The following is an 18,643-nucleotide window of genomic DNA, read 5'->3' on the forward strand; positions in this document are numbered from 1 at the left end:
AAGAAATTAAAAGATTTGGTGTTTATATAGTGTTTTGTATTTTACACCAAGATACAAAATACTATGACATGTGTTTACTATTCATGAGGTATGGAAAAGTTTCATCGGTATGCATAAAGGTTTTTTTATTTATTTAATTTTTGGACCGGTTAGATAGTATATTGAGTTTAAAATGAGTTATTTAGACTATTATAATGTTTTGAAGGTGTTTTAAATAAAAATACGTTGAAAGTTGAGTTTTTTAAGTTGAAAAACATAAATAAGACAGATATATAAAAAAACATGTTTATTTTATATTTCTACTTTTATATTTTTAATTAAAAATATTGTTATATTTTATGTATTTATTATTCGCAGTCCAAAGGTGACTGAGCTTAAATTTCAAGCAAGCGAATCAATTTAAAAAAATAACATATTACATGAAATAGAAAATGTTAATTCTCGAAGAAAAGCTGTTAAAAAAGAAAAAAAAACATTCGATTAAAGGAGATGCCTTCTGTTAGAACATGAACATCAAGTTCGAGTGTGGGGTGTCTTTTTGAGAGGTGGGTCCACCTGCCGCATGAACTTTTAACATAAATATGATTATTAAAAATTATTTTTGAAAGGCAAAAAAAGCCAACAAAGGGCAGGGCAGGGCAGTCCAAGCACGTGACCGCCCGATTACTTTCCTGCTGAACACTTCGCTTTTTTGGGAACCAGACATCCTCTTGTTCTCTGATCAATCCCTTCAGTCTAATCACCGATTTTTTAACCAAGACTTCTCCCTCCTCGGAAAACCGGTCTAACATGCTTTTCAAATTTTTTTTATTTTTTTTTAGTATTTTTTTATTATGTTTATTTATTATTGATAAACATAAAAAAAATATTATTTTAATATATATTTTACTTAAATTTTTTTAAAAACTAACCTTACCATTACCACATTTTCAAATAGAATTTTAATATAGTTTGAAGCATGCTATTAATATTATTATAAAACAAATACAAAAATTTAATCTTATATTTATTGAATAAACTTTAAAATATCTTGATTGAAAAAAATATAGATAGTAGAAAATTAGGATGGGAAGGATATTTTTATTTTTTAAAGATAAAAAATTATTTTATATATATATTCTTAAAATAAATACATTTTTGTTTCCTTTTACAACTAGATACTAAAATTGTAAATAAATTATTTATTAAAAAACTTAAATATCTTAAATTATTTATTATAGTTTTTAAAATACGGCACATACTTGACAAATCTCAAAATAGCCACATTTAATATAAATATGAGTGTTTTCTCTCTCGTTGCTTTTTAGAATTTGGCTGTTAAAAAACTAAATTGGGGATAAAATTAATCTTGATGTGCATAATTAATTAAAAATAGTATTACGATGAAAGGAATAAAAATCCAGCAAGAAATATTTTAGTTGCTGCAGTACAAGCAATGTTTCCCTTTTTATAGGCAAATTAAGAGCAGTTTTTTTCTTACATCTGCATGTGTGTCCACTTTTTGGCAATTAGCTCTGGTCCTCGGTTTCTTGGCTGCATCTCTCTTTCACTGACAGTCGGTCACTGTAATTTATATGACTAATATTTCTTTTCATTATAAAAAATTATACCAGTACAGATTGATTGCTTGCTTGTGTAGTTGTTTTGTGTCAAAAAGAAGAAGAGGAAGAAGAGGATAATAATGGTAGTGGAATTACAGAGCAGTAGTGGAACAGAACAGGGCAAGGTAGAAGAAACCAAACATATGCCAACGTGGAATTTGTGGGGATCAACCAAAACTTAAAACCCACATTCTCAGATCTCTAGGATTTCAGAATTTCAGGTTTCACTATCATGTTTGCTTGTTTCTCGAGAAAATTCTTTTTTTCTGAGGTGGGCGTTGTTATGTAAGAAAGAAAGTGATTTTGGTTTCTTTTGGAGATTTGCTTAAAGTGAGAGTTGCAAAAGGGACCATTTTCTTGTTCTGGAAGTGTATTGGGTTTTGCTTCTTTTTTTTTTATGTGCTTCTTCTGATTCTTATAGGTAAGAAAAGGAGTTATCTTTTTATGTTATTTGCATTACAGAACAAGTTCATATAGCAGAACGTGGCTTTTGGGGTTGGTGGACAAGCTTTGATAAAAGAAGAGTAGTTGGAGTTTTGCAAAGTGAATGAAGTGAGGGTCAAAAAGTATCCATGGAAAGTAGGCGGAGTTTTGGGTTGTGCACAGTGGTATTTCTGGTTTTGGCATTGATGGAGATTTCTTCTGCCACTCTTTCTCCTACTGGTATAAACTTTGAAGGTCAGTCAACCTTTCTCACGGGATCTTCTCCATCTCACTTTCTCTTGCTCATTACAGCTTCTGTCCACAGAAAAAGTATGTTATTTTGCAATTTTTCTGTAGTAATAGTATTCATTTTTGGAGAAAGTTAATCTTATCCTCTACTAAATGCTTTTATGGCCTGCAAGGGATTTCTGAACTACCCTCATTATCCCATCCTCGTACTTTAAAATTTATTTTATTTGTTACCATTAATTTTCGTGATATAAAAGCACCGTAGCTTTAAAATATCTTCTTGGATAGTTGATGGTACTTCATTTATGGAGAAGCTCATAGTGTTGATTTTTGCTACTTGTTTCAATTGAAAATTGAGCAGTGGTAGCTTTGGTGGCCATAAAAACTGCTCTACTCGACCCATATAATGTTCTGGAGAATTGGGATATCAATTCTGTTGATCCTTGTAGCTGGAGGATGGTTACTTGCTCCCCAGATGGATATGTTTCTGCTTTGTAAGTTGCTTCTTTTGTTCTTACGTACATATATATTTTCATTTATATGTACTTCCTATATATCTTTTTTTTGCAGACCATGCCACTAAGTGAATGTTTTTATTTTTTTCCTTATAATTTTAAATAGGGGACTTCCCAGTCAGAGCTTATCTGGGACTTTATCTCCGTCTATCGGCAATCTCACTAACCTGCAAACAGTGTAAGTCATAACCTTTTGTTTTTGCTGAGCAGTGATGGCATGATTCTTGAGTAGTATCACTGAAATGCGATTCATACTTGCATAAATATGTAGGTTGCTGCAGAATAATGCCATTTCAGGTCCTATACCTGCTGCAATTGGCAAGCTGGAGAAGCTTCAGACACTTGATCTCTCGAACAATACATTTAGTGGAGATATGCCCACTTCTTTGGGGGACCTCAAGAACCTGAATTACCTGTGAGTTTCAATTTTTTTTTTATTTACTCCGGTTTCTTCAGAAGATGCTGCATGACTTGGAATATTTCTTATTTAGATTAACGCACATTCTTACCCTTATGTTGTCTTCTGAGAAATTCAGGCGATTAAATAACAATAGCCTTACTGGACCCTGCCCCGAGTCTCTGTCCAATCTCAAAGGTCTCACACTTGTGTATGTCCTCCTTGCACCTATGCAACCCACTGATTGCTTGTTTAATAGTTATTGTTAGTTTTGTGAACATACCTATTCACCATTGTAAGTGATGCTATGCTTTTAGGGATCTTTCATTTAACAATCTGAGCGGTTCCTTGCCAAAAATATCAGCAAGAACTTTCAAGTGAGATGCTGTTTCTGTGTCGTTGAAAAATGCTTGCTCCTCATACTAGTTACATTTTTTGTTACTTAATTGGAAATCTCAAACTCTCTTTTCATTTCAGAGTTACGGGTAATCCTTTAATATGTGGACCTAAGGCCAGTAACAGCTGTTCTGCTGTCTTTCCAGAGCCTCTTTCTCTCCCACCAGATGGTCTGAATGGTGCTTATCATATGTTTAATTTCTTTTTTCTGTTTGTTTGTTTTTATCTCCATAAGGATAGATCATATATGTTTCTTTGCTTCTCTGTGGATTCATAGGTCAATCCAGCTCTGGAACAAATGGTCACCGTGTGGCTATTGCTTTTGGTGCAAGCTTTGGTGCTGCCTTTTCCACCATAATAGTTATTGGGTTACTTGTTTGGTGGCGATATAGACACAACCAGCAAATTTTCTTTGATGTCAATGGTTAGTTTTATACTCCATTTTTCATTTCTTGATTTTTCCTATGGTTGTTCTATAAATGCAAGGAACCAAGGCACCAACTATAGTTCCTATTATGCTCACATCTGTCATCATGGAAAGTGAGTTGTCGCAAAAGCCATACAGTTGGTTGCTTTTGACTCATTATAATGGCTCCAGCTATGAATTTTAGTGTTAATTGTCTGAGAGAAAAGAACAATAAATATAATCCCTTAAAAAATTAGACTGTAACACACTGTTTGCAGCATTATTTCCACACCAAGTGAAACTATACGTGAACTCATAGGACAATGTGATGGTCATACATTGTATATAATGTTTCTTTCACCCCAAAATTATACCTGAACTCATAGGATAACCTGCCCTTTGTATTTGTTATGTCGTACTGCATTTTCGGAAAATGCAGCTTTAATATAGTCATGGCTACAGAAAAGGAGGGTGAGTGGAAGAGAATTTGAATACTCTAGTGGTTTCAAGTCCAGGAATTTTACCATCGCACCAGTAACAACTCTTTTATATCTGCTGTTTCAAATAATTGTAAAATGTGTTTTGTTTAGATATTCAATCTGCATATAGTATTCTCAAAGTTCGAATTTGTATCCTCATGATTGCACCTCAAAAACCTTACCATTGTGCCAAGCAAAGGACCTTTCTTAGCTACATTTTTTTAATTCTTCTAAATTTATTTCAATTTTGATTATTCTTGATTCACTTCATTCATTCTGTTTATGATTTTACTCTTTTTCCTGCATTTTCCATTAAACCTGGATTCTCAACTATGTGTTGCTTGTCAGAGCAATATGACCCAGAGGTATGCTTGGGCCATGTAAGAAGGTATACATTTAAGGAGCTGCGTACTGCAACTGATCATTTCAGTTCAAAGAATATTCTCGGGACAGGTGGATTTGGCATTGTGTACAAGGGATGGTTGAATGATGGAACTGTGGTGGCTGTCAAAAGGCTGAAGGACTTTAATGTTGCTGGTGGTGAAATCCAATTCCAGACAGAAGTAGAAACCATAAGTTTGGCTGTCCATCGAAATCTTCTGAGGCTCTCTGGGTTCTGCACAACTGAGAATGAAAGGCTTCTTGTTTACCCCTATATGCCGAATGGAAGTGTAGCATCTCAATTAAGAGGTCAGTAAATATGAACTCTCAAGTTTTTAGTAATCGTTGCCCAATTTTTATTGTCTAAAGATTTTAAACTTGCATGTGGCATGCTAATAACCCCAAATGTGGTCATAAACCATATAGCAAGTATACACATAAAGAATCTACTGACAGAAAAGATGCATCCTCACTATTGCCATGCCATTACCTTTGTGACAATCTTTCAAACACGGACATCATATGACTAATTCATCAGTGGGCACCACCAAAGTAACACCATTGATGCACAAGAGCTTCTGAGGTGACTCGAAGGACCAGTGAAACCTCCGCCACCATTTCAGTACCTATCTACTGCCACTGCCACTGCCACTGCCACAGCCACAACTAAGTGAATGCTCTTCCCCTGGTGCCAAGTGTCTGTTTGTTGTAATTTGGCAGCTTACCTTTTCTGACTGAATCTCAAGCATCCACCCCCTAATAGCCACAAGATTCTACATAAAAATACGAAACTTGGTATATCAGAATTAACTTCCAATTTTGTTGTTCATAATTAAATTTAAATCCAGTCTTGGCTAATATTGCTGTGTTTCATCGCCATTATTCCGAGTACGTCAAGAAAACATTTATTGGAAATGATATCTTTGCAAGTTTAGCTTTAAGTTTACATTCTTAAATGAACTCATCTAGAGCTCATTGTTTGCTTTACAGTTGAGTTTCTCATCCTATATGGTAATTTAGCGTATCATCCCACTTGACTGTTTTGGCCAATTGAAATTTTCATATGATGAGATATGGCACTTCTGTTTGTTGGAAAATTAACCACATCATTGTTTTGGCAAACTGGCACATCAGCTCACCTGTTTCAGCTACCATGGTTAAGCCCCCTTTCCTTTATTTCTAATTGTCTGCTCGAGTTTAATCTCATTGTTTGTGGGTTCCATCTTCAGATCATATTCATGATCGACCAGCTTTGGACTGGGCAAGAAGAAAGAGGATAGCTCTAGGCACAGCTAGGGGGCTCCTATATTTGCATGAGCAATGTGACCCCAAAATTATTCATCGTGATGTCAAAGCAGCCAACATTTTGTTGGATGAGGACTTTGAGGCAGTTGTTGGAGATTTTGGGTTGGCAAAGCTTTTGGATCACAGAGATTCCCATGTGACCACAGCTGTTCGTGGCACCGTCGGTCATATTTCTCCGGAGTATTTATCAACAGGTCAGTCATCGGAAAAGACTGATGTGTTTGGGTTTGGGATCTTGCTTCTTGAGCTAATCACAGGTCAGAAGGCATTAGATTTTGGAAGGGCAGCAAACCAGAAAGGCGTCATGCTTGATTGGGTACACACTCTCTCTGTCTTTCCACTCTCTCACTGTCTATCCTCCCCTGCTTCACCCCTCCATCACCTTTTAGCTTTTTATAACCATGAATATATAATTGAAAGATAACATGATGAACTCAGCACTTAAATTGTGGACTTTTGGCATTTAGGACATTTTGAGGTGGACTGTCTTGAGATTGTGCAACGACTTGTTAGCATTCTCAATATCTGCTCCTAACGGTGCATTAGATGTTTCCAACAACATTAATAGGAAAAGAAAAGAAAAAAGCATGATCAACTTCAATTGTTGACTTTTCAGTTAAGATAGAATTCTTCAATGACAGAAATTCCAAGAATTCCACTAAGTATTGTTGAGTCTGAACAAACTGATCCGGGATCATTCTGCATTCAGATAATCAACACCACCTCATCTTTGCTCTTTTTTTCAGGTGAAGAAGCTCCATCAGGACAGAAAGCTAAATCTCATGGTGGATAAGGATCTTAGAGGCAAGTTTGACAGAATTGAATTAGAAGAAATGGTTCAGGTTGCTCTTTTATGTACTCAATTTAACCCTTCTCACCGGCCGAAGATGTCTGAAGTACTAAAGATGTTAGAAGGTGATGGTTTAGCTGAGAAATGGGAAGCCTCACAAAAAGTGGAGACCCCAAGGTTCCGATCATGTGAAAACCCTCCTCAAAAATATTCTGATTTTATAGAAGAATCCTCCCTTGTGGTAGAAGCAATGGAGCTTTCTGGTCCTCGGTGACTATCATTTCTTCCTCAACACCTCCTTGCGTGATCAAACATGAAGTTGCAAAACTTTGAAAATGAAAAGTATGTAATATTGTTGATAGTTGTTGAGTGCATGTATTCATCTGTAAAAAGCGAAAGGAAAGCCATGTATAAAACAAACATCTCGGTTCTTTCTTGGAAGATGAGTTTGAGCTGATTGCTCCCAGCTGAGATCTCTGGAAAATTTTGGAAATGTGTTTGTGATTATAGAGACCTGAAATTTAATTTAGTCGATGCTGACATTTTGCCTGGGTAGCCAAAAATGTGTTGATGCAAGTGTTTGGAATCTGTATGATTGTATATGCTCATTTGACCGCTCGGGCTGCGACCTGCAATGACCATTGCTTCCACCCTAAAAACATAAAATAAACGACGGGAACTCGGTTGTGCTTCCCATACCATATATTATATCTCTGAGGTAGATTGTAGATTATCTAGACTTGGAGATGGATCCCATTGAAGGAGGGTGGCTGCAGTCATACTGATCGTTTCCTTTCTCTTTCATTTATTTTGGGTTTTGGCAAACAAGGCAATCGAGTTTCATTATTGCTCAAAAAGGAACCAAGGCCCAAGTACTAAGAGGCCAACCAAGACCAAACCAAAAACCCAGAAATAAAATCAATTCTAAGCAAGATGATCTGACAATATGTCGGATGATAAGTGTATTAACTTGTATTCTTTAGATCATTCCGTCTTGATAAACCTCTGCTGTAAGTTTTTCAATTAGGGTTAGAATAGCTTGTTGATGTGGAGCGGGAAATAGCCATCATCGTTATGTACGTTTGTCACATTACAAGCAATGAAGATGCAAGTTCTCTTTAGTTGCAAATGTGATGGGAAATTATCAAATCTTGTTCTGAGGGGATTTGATCGTTTGCGAGTAATTTATGACCGTGCTGAACGCATGAAGTTGGAAGGATGTCGATGAGTAACAATTAGCCCAGGATTTTATGGATTAGATTGATAAAAAAAAAATAGTTCAAGATATTGAAATAAACTGTTTAACTCAAAATAATTGTAATTTTTAATCCAATTATTGAATCAAACTCAAATTTTACAAATATATTCCTGATAGAAGATTAAACTTTACTCGGTCAGTAGTTCCTTCCCTGGACTCATTTGCTTTCAGATTCGCAAAATTCCACTATGAAGGCCATTGAAATTACCTTTGAAGTTTCAGACTATAATTTAGGCTTTTTGCTTGTTGATTTCATATTTTATTTTTATTATTTTTTTTGCTGTTGTTTTAAACCAGATTTTATAAGTTTTTTGCTGAATAAAACCACATATATTTGTAACTTTAATGGTGTTTTATCCAGAGTTCAGACTCCTGTTAAACTCGAATCTACAACTTTTTTTTCCTCGTTAGATGTACAATAGTCATGCATACTCTGTTATGTGGTTTTGCATTCATTTTCTAGGAATTGATTCATATTAATCGGAAAGTTCCAGTCAGGAATGCCGATGGCTTCAAAAAACCCAAACAAAACAGAAAAAGTAACCGGATTAATGCATTCAGAGACGGGGAGAGATGTTCACGTTAGCATATAATTCATTTCATGATGGAACTGACACACACACATTTGGTAATCAACAGCAAAAAAAAGAACACTCACCACAAGGTCTTGCTGAGGTACTTCTGCTTAGAACACAAACCTTTTTATTATCAACATAATACAGAAAGGAAAAACCAGAAAAGAGTCGTGACCGTGCCGTTTCTGTGACTTGCCGGTTTGCCAGATATGCATTGGCCAAAGACTTTGCTGGCTTTCAGAGCAAAAGCTTCATGTTGTAGCCAGCATAGACAATGACTAAGCACAAGCAAACTGTTAAATTCTGGAGGAGGGTGTGAGGAACCCCTCGGCCCTCGCTTTTAAAGGCCCTTGGATGAATGAATATTCTTGACAAGAGACTTCCATGCCCATCGGATTCAAGTAGCTGACAGGCAGGTTTTAACGATGATCCAATGAGCTCTTATAAAAGCTAGCGGTGAAGTTACTCCATTGCTGTAGGCTTTAAATAGGTTGATGTGCTCAGAGGCATGGGATTCATTTCTTGATAAAAATCATGGTCTGTTCTTTATTTTCTAAAACAATTCTTGCTTTTCCTAAAAATGGTCCACCATTACAAGTTATGGATGAAAAAGTTCCTAATAATTAATTACATGTCTTGATTATCTAGATGACTTTCATACCCTTCACCTTTTGATTCGTCTGTCCCTAATATTTATATATACTAATCTAAAATCCATAAATACATAGATACTTGGTATTGGTATGGTGGTGGAAAATATTTTTAAAAATGTTATTCATGTAAAAATATATTCATTTTTTTTTAATTTTTATATCAGTATATCAAAATTATCGAAAAACATTCCATCCAGGTGATAAGTACTAATTTATCATAAAATTAATAGAGTTGATAATTTTTAGATTAATTAATACTAGAGCTAACAATATCACTATCATCCATAAGGATCAATCTCTCAATCTTTTGAAAATTTAGCAATTGATCTAACATGTGTTTAAAATTCATCTTAATTTAATATATAATTTATATTATCCTCCAACATATTTTCTCAAGTGAAAACTCATTTGAGCTTGAAATTTACAAAAACTTATACTATATTATGTTTAATTTTTATCAAATAAATAAAAATAATAAAATTTAAATTTATAACCACCCGATCAATAAAGCAAGATAAAAACAAATGATTTATATTATTATATTACATAAGGATACTAATGTCAATGTAATAAAGATGGGCAGCCCGGCTACTTTTCTTGGTTGCATGCATTACTTTTCATTATTGGACTCTGTAACTTTCCATGTTGTCTGAGTGGATCCACTAACTCGTGCCTATCTACATCCTTTCCCATCTCCAAATCCTCCTAACATGTCCACTAATCCCATCCTTTGTGGCAGTCGTTAGCCATTGATAGCTTGTTCAATCACAGCAAAGAAAACCAACCAGCCAGTCAGCTGCCAGCAATGTCGGCTTTTCTTAGAATTAACTAAGGGCACTAGCTAGCTAGCAAACCTACATGCCAAGGCAAGTCGTGGCTAGCTAGCCAAGTCCAGAAAGGTCCAATGTTGCTCCCTTATCTCTCTCACCCTTCCCTGCATGATCTCCAGCGGATTTTCACCTTGTTCCCGTAATCTACTAGAAGTGAGGCGTGTCATTACCCTTATGACGGCCATATACATAGTTTATGATATGGAAAACTGCAGTATTACTTCATGGTTTGAAGTTACAAATATTATAATACAATGGTGATATTTAAAAACACCAGCCTAATCTAGTGAATATATACCAAAATGAGATAATTAAACGGTCATTCTACTCTACTTTTTCCAAATTATTATTTCTTTATACTTCTTCATCAACTTAATACCCTATAATGGGTCTCGTGCTGTGAAAAAAGCAGTAATATCCTTCCTTTTGTGATTAATATTGTAGTATAAAATGTTTTTAAAAAATAATTTTGCTTGAAAATAGATCAATATGATTTTGTTTTAGATTTTTTAAAATATTAGTACATTAAAATCACTTAAAAACAGAATTACCACACTCCATAACACTTAGTACTGCATTTGATAAAAGTTATTAAATCCATCTTAGTCCATGACTTATTCAAAACTTGGGTTATGGGATGAGCGAATAAATTCGGGTTAGTTCAAAACAACATCATAACAATGTATTTTGAAAGTCAAATAAAGTTTTGACTCATCGATTAACTTGTGAAGTTGTCCGAATTTAATTGAGTTAGCTATCATTATTTTTTTAATTTAATCTGGAATTAACCACTAACCACGAGATTAATTCAAGTTTAATAACATTATTTTTTATTTTTTATTTTTGTTTAATTAAAGGTTTTCACTTTGCCTATTTCATTGATTCTTTAACATCTTTTATATTATGTGATATCAATATGACAAGTTTCACGTCTCATGAATCATGACATGATAGTCTATCATATTTAGGTCTAATAATATTACACACTGATTTTGTTAAATTGGGTAACAACTAGCTAGGTGAGATGGTGTAAAATTCATATGAGGAAGTGAAACGGCTAGGAAGGCCAAAATAATTTATACATTTACCAATTATTTTTTATTATTTAGTGACAATGGTTTAAAGCCACAATGAATCATTGTAAAAATTAATCACCACTCTAAAATTTATGGCTAAGTTTTGTTTACGCTAACTCATACATCAATTTCTTTTATGACGCGTGGGTGAGAAGTGTGTTTGCATTTAATAAATGTATATTTTGTCTCTTTGATTAGTGATGAATGAACAAGTTTAACTAAGACTGATGTATTCAGGTCAAGTTTTGTACTTGACAACGACTATCCTCTAGGAGGTTATGACTCCTAGTCGGCCAAAGAGGAGCTCACCTTCATTAATTTCAAAGTTGATCCGGACTCATTTATAAGCCTATTAGTGCCTAGTTGCATCTTAGGTTGGTGGATACTTAAGGGTTTGGGCTCATTGCTACTCTATGGTTGTACCCACCTCGACCCAAGGGGGTGTGAAAAGCACTATAAACTTAGGTATATAGCCTTAAACCCGGGTCTATTGATAGCTTTCACTAATGTTTTTGTTTTTTATTCACAAGAGGTAGATAGATAAGAATTCTACATTGTAATTGGGAAGAGTAATCAGAGCATATGGTGGAAGAAGATGGATAAGAAAATCAGAGGAAAGAAAGTTGGCTACAACAATTGGATTTTTTTTTATCAATTTAGCACAATGACCAAAAGTATTTTTCAAACTAGTATAGTTGGGAAAATATTTTCCAATCTAGCATAAAAATAAAAATTATGTATGTAGTACTTACACAACCTATTAAGATGTGCATGTACTACATATATGTATATTAGTCGCACATGTACTATATGTGTAACCATTTAGTCATGAATGTAGTACATATGTGATTACCTGATTTCAAAATTCATAACTCTTTTTCCCTCGTTTTATTTTTTCTTCCCCTTTCTTTTACCTCTTTCCAGCACAACTCGAAGCTTAGCCCTTTGATTTCTTTCTCTATCGTGAAAAAACTCTCTTTTTTTTTCCAGTGCGACAGACCTCATATTTCTCCCTCTCTACTATTGGTTCTCTCTCTATCTCTCCCCTATGACAATCTCTCTTACTCGCCACTATAACCTCTCACAATAGCCCTTTTTAAACCAATTTAAGCTATAATCCACCTTCCTCTCTATTAATTTGATGTTTTTCTTGGTTAATTTATAGGTTTTTAGTGTTCAAGTTTTAGTATTTTTATTAATTTTGCCTAAATTAACTATAATTTATGTTGATTATATATAAATTAGTCAATTAAGAGTATAAATTACATTATTAGTGAGAAAAACCAATGACTTATATATGTTATGTTTATTATGTAAGGGTTTTAGGGTTTAGTTTAGGTTTTTTTGTTAATTTAGAGTTTTTTTTTAAATTTATCACTAGCATTACAACTCGATTAATTAGCTATATTGATAAATTTACATTGTATTTTGTTATGCTTTTATATATATATGGCTTCTATAGTGGGAATATTATGTTATTATGATGGTATCATTATTAATACTATTAATGGTATCACTTAACATGTTGAGTTTTGTGGTTTAAGATTAGACAATTTATTTACCAAACTTAAGAACTTAGTATGTCAAAGGATTGGGTGGAATTTGTTTCGAAACTAACGTTGATATTACCCGAATGATGCTAGGTGGGGGCCATCCAAATTGTTCCGGCGATGTGCACATTACTAGTGATATGAGTTTCAATACAATGATTGGGTTGGTCAATGTAAATGGTTTGCAAATGTTAGAGCTCTACTTGAATAGTACCTAAACAAGAAAATTTATCAAGTTTGGAGTTTCCTCGGGTCCTAAGTTATAGTAAAAAGACCACAGTACAAGCATAACAAGTAACAAGTCCGTTTAGGACATGTGGTGATGCAATGAACCTAATATCAACTTAAAAAATTATGTATATTAAAGCTTGGTTGGGTATTGTAACTACTCCTTCCTATTATGACGAGTTTAAACTGAGTGACAAGGAAAGTAACATTTATGCCGATGATGTAGTTGAGGAATATGAGCAAACTGAGCTAATAAACCAAATAATATGACTTTTCATTCCTGAATTTAAAGATGTTAGTGGATTTGCTTATATGAAAAGCTTTTATTGAGCTTTGAGTCTTAAGAACTCTGGCTTAACTACTAAATTGAAGGTTGGACAAATGTTTTGAACTAAAGCTATTTTGATTAATACACTTAAGTGGTGGCATATAAAGAGTTCACTACAATATAATGTACAATGTTCAACCACAACTTATGTTCAATTACAATATAAGCATGAACCAACATGTCAATGATATTTGCATGGAGGATATTACAAGAATTCCAATTCATTTGGGATTTTAAAATTGAAAGAGTCTTATACATGTCACAACCCAATGGTTATACAAGCCTATTGTTAGATATATTATGATTTTGTTGTTAATGTGATGTTGACCATTGTCAAAATTAAAATAAGTATTAAAACTGAAATCATTCAAGCTATTATTCACCACATTTAGGCAGAGAAAGAAGTGATGGCGAGCTTAGATGGTGGCTAGACAACTAAGGTGGAAGATGAGTTGATGTATTTGGGCTTGTTTTTGTTTTAGGTTCAGTTTAGGGCTGGCGTTTGGTTTAGAAATAATAGGTCAGAGAATGAATACGAGAAAGATGGTTTTTTGATTTTTTTTATTTTTATTTCTTGTTTCATCCTTTTTTGTTTAAGATTACCATCTAATTATAGGTGAAAATTTTTATCTTCTTTCTCAATTGCTTGGTTTCCAAGCAACTAAAAAAACATTTTTGTTCTTCATTTTTTTTCCTTTGCATTTTCATTTATTTATTCAAATATTTTTTATCTTTAATTTTTTTTATTTTTTGATAAAAAAACGACGACATAGGTTTTGTAAAATAGTACAAGCACGAGAAGTACACATACATGTCAGCATAGGTTTTGTATGTCCTGTATTCTAGTCTTCCTTCACCATGCTAGATTAACAAAAAAAAAATTAAAAAAAAATTTAGCTGCTAACCTATGCTAAGGTTAAAAAAACAACTACAACGTTAGTATATATATAGGGGTAGGAATGGCGGATTTGAGCTTGTCATGATTTGCCCTCTCCCTCTCGAAAGAACCAAAATGTTGGTAAGTCAATAAATCAATCAGTTGCTGAATTTGACAAGTATCAAACTTTGCGTCGGCTTGCTCGAAGAAAAGAAGAAAGAGACACGTTGAGGCCACGCCACCACTCTTATTTCACTATTCGGCCGAACCCCTACGATTTTTGGTTCCCATAAAGTTCCCTTACTTGCTCCTCTGTCCTTCGGGATGGCCGCATGCCAGGTCCACTATACAAATCTAGTAAAAAAGTAAAAAGAGAATATTTTGCAATTTTTTTAATATTAATAATATTAAATCGAGCTGGCCGGATACCGGATATCTATCGAATTCATTTTCATTCCTATTTATCCTCGGAAGAAATACGACACGTTAAACCCTACTGAACTTCTTTATATTTATTTGTACCTCTATTAAACATTCAAATATTGAATCCTACTGTAGAAAGAGTTGATTGGATCCTTATCTAGATTTGTTTGGAACACACACCATCAACAGCTAACATTGTAATCTCTCATGATTATATAATTTTGATAATGCTGAAACTAATTAATATTTAAAATTGCAAAAAAAAAGAATAGTGAAATCTATTTCTTTGTTTCTTGAATTGATAAATATAAAAATTTTATTAGATAAAATGGGTGAATGAAATAGCCATTCATTCAAGGAGAATAGTGCACTCTCGGTAACAAGAAGATTAAAAATATGATAATAATTGTTTTTAAAATATTTTTTATTTAAAAATATGTAAAAATATTATATTTTAAAAAGGAATTATTTTGATGAGAACATTAAAAAATTAATTGTAAATAATAATTTTAATAACACCGTGTAAAACACGAGATTTAAGGAATTTATCTTTTCCAACTTACGGTTCAACCCAATTACAATTCCTTGTAGTAAAAAGGAAATTTTGTGGAGGTAGAGGAATGGCTATGGCGAAGGACATCTAGGAGGATCGTCTGACAGGCCGAGTCATCAAAAATCATATATCGATCATTGCAAGAGAAACAGCAGCTTTGAGAGCCAGAGTTTCAAGTGTGGCAGAATCAGTTGTATGATGGAAATGGACGCCTTGAGCATGAATAACCGAACCCAAACTATTTCGAACGACAATGCCAGCTCCTCCAATATGGCTTTTAAAGAATTGACAGCAGCGTCAGAGTTATACTTCAAGAAACTCGGCGGCGGAGGAGATCGACCAACTAGGAGCATTAGCCTGCTTAATTCTCACAAAGAGGCCGAGTAGATGAGAAACTTCCCTCGTCAGATTCAAGCCTTTGGGAAAATGCTTTAATTTTGTAAAATTTGATCAGTAGACCAGGCTAAGCTAGGTTTGAAAGACTAGATCATTTCTGGGCTTCCAAAGACGCCAGCATACGCATGCAGCATGCAGGCTAATTGCAACTTAGCCAAACCATCGGTCTTATTCTGAGAAATCATTTGAAGAAATCATCATTGGGAGAAAATCAACATAGAGAGCTATGGGGGAGAGAAGCGACTACTGACAAGCCTCATGACATTTGCTAAAAATATGAAATTCAGATGCAGATACAAGACCACAACAATGTCAAGTGTGGGGAAAAAACATTCTTGGATGATTTATTTGTGCATGTGCGTAAAAATAATTATTTCATATTTTTTTAATTTTTTTTTAATCATAACGAGTTTTTATTTATCAAACAATGTCTCAAATTAAGAAAAATATGTTTTTGTTAAAATCAAAAAAGAAATACATGGCCAAGAAAGATATTTTTAAAATATATATTTTTCTTTTTGAATTCAAGTTATTAGAATTTTCATGAATATATTTTAATTGTCATTAATTCTTATTTAATAAATCATATTGCTAATAAAAAAAAGTATATTATCATTATTTTTTATCATGAATATCAATTTTAATTTTTATATAATTAAATAAAAATAAAATTTAAAAAATAATCTTAACAACACATAGTCATTGTGCTAATAATTAAAAAAAAAAGTTAAAGCATGTTGGAAAAACACTATAACTTTCTTGACAAAACACTATAGATTACTACAATATCTCCTTATGTTGATTTGTTTTCTTGAACACACGTTTTTTTTCCTTTCCTTTTGGTTTTGCTTTTGTTATGATTTTTTTAAAATTGTTTTTATTGATTTTATTTTTTAATATTGAGATGGTTGAGAATTTAGCTTTGTAATGTTTTTTTATTTTATCATTATATGATGGTAGTATGGTTTGTAAGTTTGTCAAGGTAACCTAGGATGCCCTAATTTATGGGTTTGATGGAGTTTTTTTTTCTTTTTTAATTGAACTTGACTTTTTTATAGTGTATTTTTTCCTCATATAGTTAAAAAAATAGTTTTAGAGAAAAAATCATTTATTAAACTTTATAAAGTAACAAAAATAAAAAGATGTGAGAAAACCCTTGTTCACCCAACATTCATTGCACTGTGGATTGCTACAGTATCTCTCCACATTGAGTATTTTTTTCTTGAACACATGTTTTTTTTCTTTTCTTTTGGTTTTTTTGTTATGATTTTTTACAAAATTATTTTTGTTGATTTTATTATTTAATATTGAGATAGTTAAGAATTTAGTTTTGTAAGAAAAAAATCTATCCTTTTATGGGTTAGCATGGTTTGTCAAGGTAACTCAAGATGCCCCTAGGTTTGCTGGATTTTGTTTTTAATTGAACTTGATTTTTTTATAGTCTATTTTTTTTCTCATAAAAGTTAAAAAAAATTAGTTTTAGAAAAAAATCATGTATGAAACTTTATAAAGTAACAAAAATTAAATGATATGTTGAAATCATTGTTCACGCAACACCCATTACACTATGGATTAGAATAGTAATCCATAATGTTTTGCTTTATTTGTTTTTTCTTTTCTTTTTTTTCTTTTTGAATTTTTATTATGATTTTTTTTCAAATATATTTTTGTCGATTTCATCTTTTAAAATTAAGATTGTTGAGAATTTAGCTTTATAATTTACTTCCTTTTATTTTGCCTTTATATGACGTTAACAAGGTCTACCAGTTTACCAAGGTAACCTAGATTATCCCAGTTTACGAGTTTGGTGGGTTATTTTTTTTTAATTGAACTTGATTTTTTATACTTTATTGTTTTTTTTTCTCATATAGTTAAAAATATAGTTTAAAAAAAAGTCATGTGAATGATAATTAAATGGTGTGAGGAAAACATTATTCACCCACACAAATTGCACTGTGAATGATAATAATAATCCATGGATTTTGCTTTCTTTCTTTCTTTCTTTTTCTTTTTGAATTTTTGTTATGATTGTTTTTTCAAATTTATTTTTTTTTATTTCATCTTTTAATATTGAGATGATTGAGAATTTGACTTCATAATTTATTTTCTTTTATTTTATATTTTTATAAGGTTAACATGGTTTGCAGGTTTGCCAGAGTAACTTGGTGTGCCCTGATTTACGAGTTTGATGGAGTGTTTTTTTTTTTATTTAAGATACTTTGATTTATTATGAATTTGAATAGTAAATTTACTATTTTTGCCATTCTCACAACAAAAAAACTTTGTTTATTTAAGGTGATTGAGTTTTTTCATATAGTCATTTTGGAATTAATTAGGGACAACTTGATCTTTTCATATTTTTTACACAATATAATTATTTAATTTCCCTTAAAAGCAAACAAAAAATATTTAACTCGAGTCTGGGGGCTTTTTTGATATTTCACCTTTAACATATTAAAAAAACTCACCCTTAAATTTTAAAATCTCCTACCTTGTTTCGAGGGGCTTATTCATAACTTTTATTTAGATTTTTTTTTTATTATCATGTGGTTTTAGAAACAACTTGGTATTACACACACACATAAACATAAAGTTGTTGGCGCATACGTTGAACACATTATCGAGTAAACCTCTTTACTCTATTTAAATGGTAGGTGTAGTTGTAAAAACACCTTTCTTAGTGTTTTTCGATTCGTCACGGCAGGATCTACCTCCCTAGATAACATATGCGGTGTAATTCCCTCTTATTTGGCATTTGTTTGCTCTTTCTTTTTTCCCCTTTCCCTCCTTAATTGATTTTCATGCATGACCTTTTAGTATTTCACAACAACATTTTAATTTATTTTTTCTTTAGATTTAGTTCCTGTTCTTTCAATTGATATTTTTTATTTGAATTATTTTATAGAATTAAAATTTGTTTGATTTCCCTCCTTTAGTTTTTTAATCTAACAGAT

The 18,643-nt window shown here is 32.7% G+C and overlaps 1 protein-coding gene across 7 annotated transcripts; it reads left to right on the plus strand.

The window, feature by feature from the left end:
• Nucleotides 1-1,402: 1,402 nt before the first annotated feature.
• LOC133705375 (protein NSP-INTERACTING KINASE 3-like) lies at nt 1,403-7,505 on the plus strand. Of its 7 annotated transcripts, none has more exons than XM_062130523.1 (12): nt 1,407-1,872; nt 2,064-2,279; nt 2,635-2,767; nt 2,895-2,966; nt 3,060-3,203; nt 3,325-3,396; nt 3,503-3,562; nt 3,663-3,760; nt 3,859-4,005; nt 4,815-5,156; nt 6,077-6,468; nt 6,899-7,505. In XM_062130523.1, the coding sequence occupies exons 2-12, from the start codon at nt 2,174-2,176 to the stop codon at nt 7,214-7,216; spliced, it is 1,884 nt and encodes a 627-aa protein (XP_061986507.1). In that variant the 5' UTR covers nt 1,407-1,872; nt 2,064-2,173; the 3' UTR covers nt 7,217-7,505. The 7 variants fall into 7 exon arrangements, with proteins under 7 accessions (XP_061986512.1, XP_061986511.1, XP_061986510.1 ...); XM_062130524.1 differs by having other exon boundaries at nt 1,407-1,822; XM_062130525.1 differs by having other exon boundaries at nt 1,407-1,726.
• Nucleotides 7,506-18,643: the final 11,138 nt, after the last annotated feature.

Source organism: Populus nigra, chromosome 10 (genome assembly GCF_951802175.1).
Source record: "Populus nigra chromosome 10, ddPopNigr1.1, whole genome shotgun sequence".
NCBI classification, from domain to species: domain Eukaryota; kingdom Viridiplantae; phylum Streptophyta; class Magnoliopsida; order Malpighiales; family Salicaceae; genus Populus; species Populus nigra.

Coding starts and splice junctions, on each gene's coding strand:
- LOC133705375 (XM_062130522.1), top strand. CDS start 2,174: ATGGAAAGTAGGCGGAGTTTTGGGTTGTGCACAGTGGTATTTCTGGTT. Junction 4,006..4,814: donor AATTTTCTTTGATGTCAATG/GTTAGTTTTATA, acceptor GTTGCTTGTCAG/AGCAATATGACCCAGAGGTA. Junction 6,469..6,898: donor AAGGCGTCATGCTTGATTGG/GTACACACTCTC, acceptor TCTTTTTTTCAG/GTGAAGAAGCTCCATCAGGA.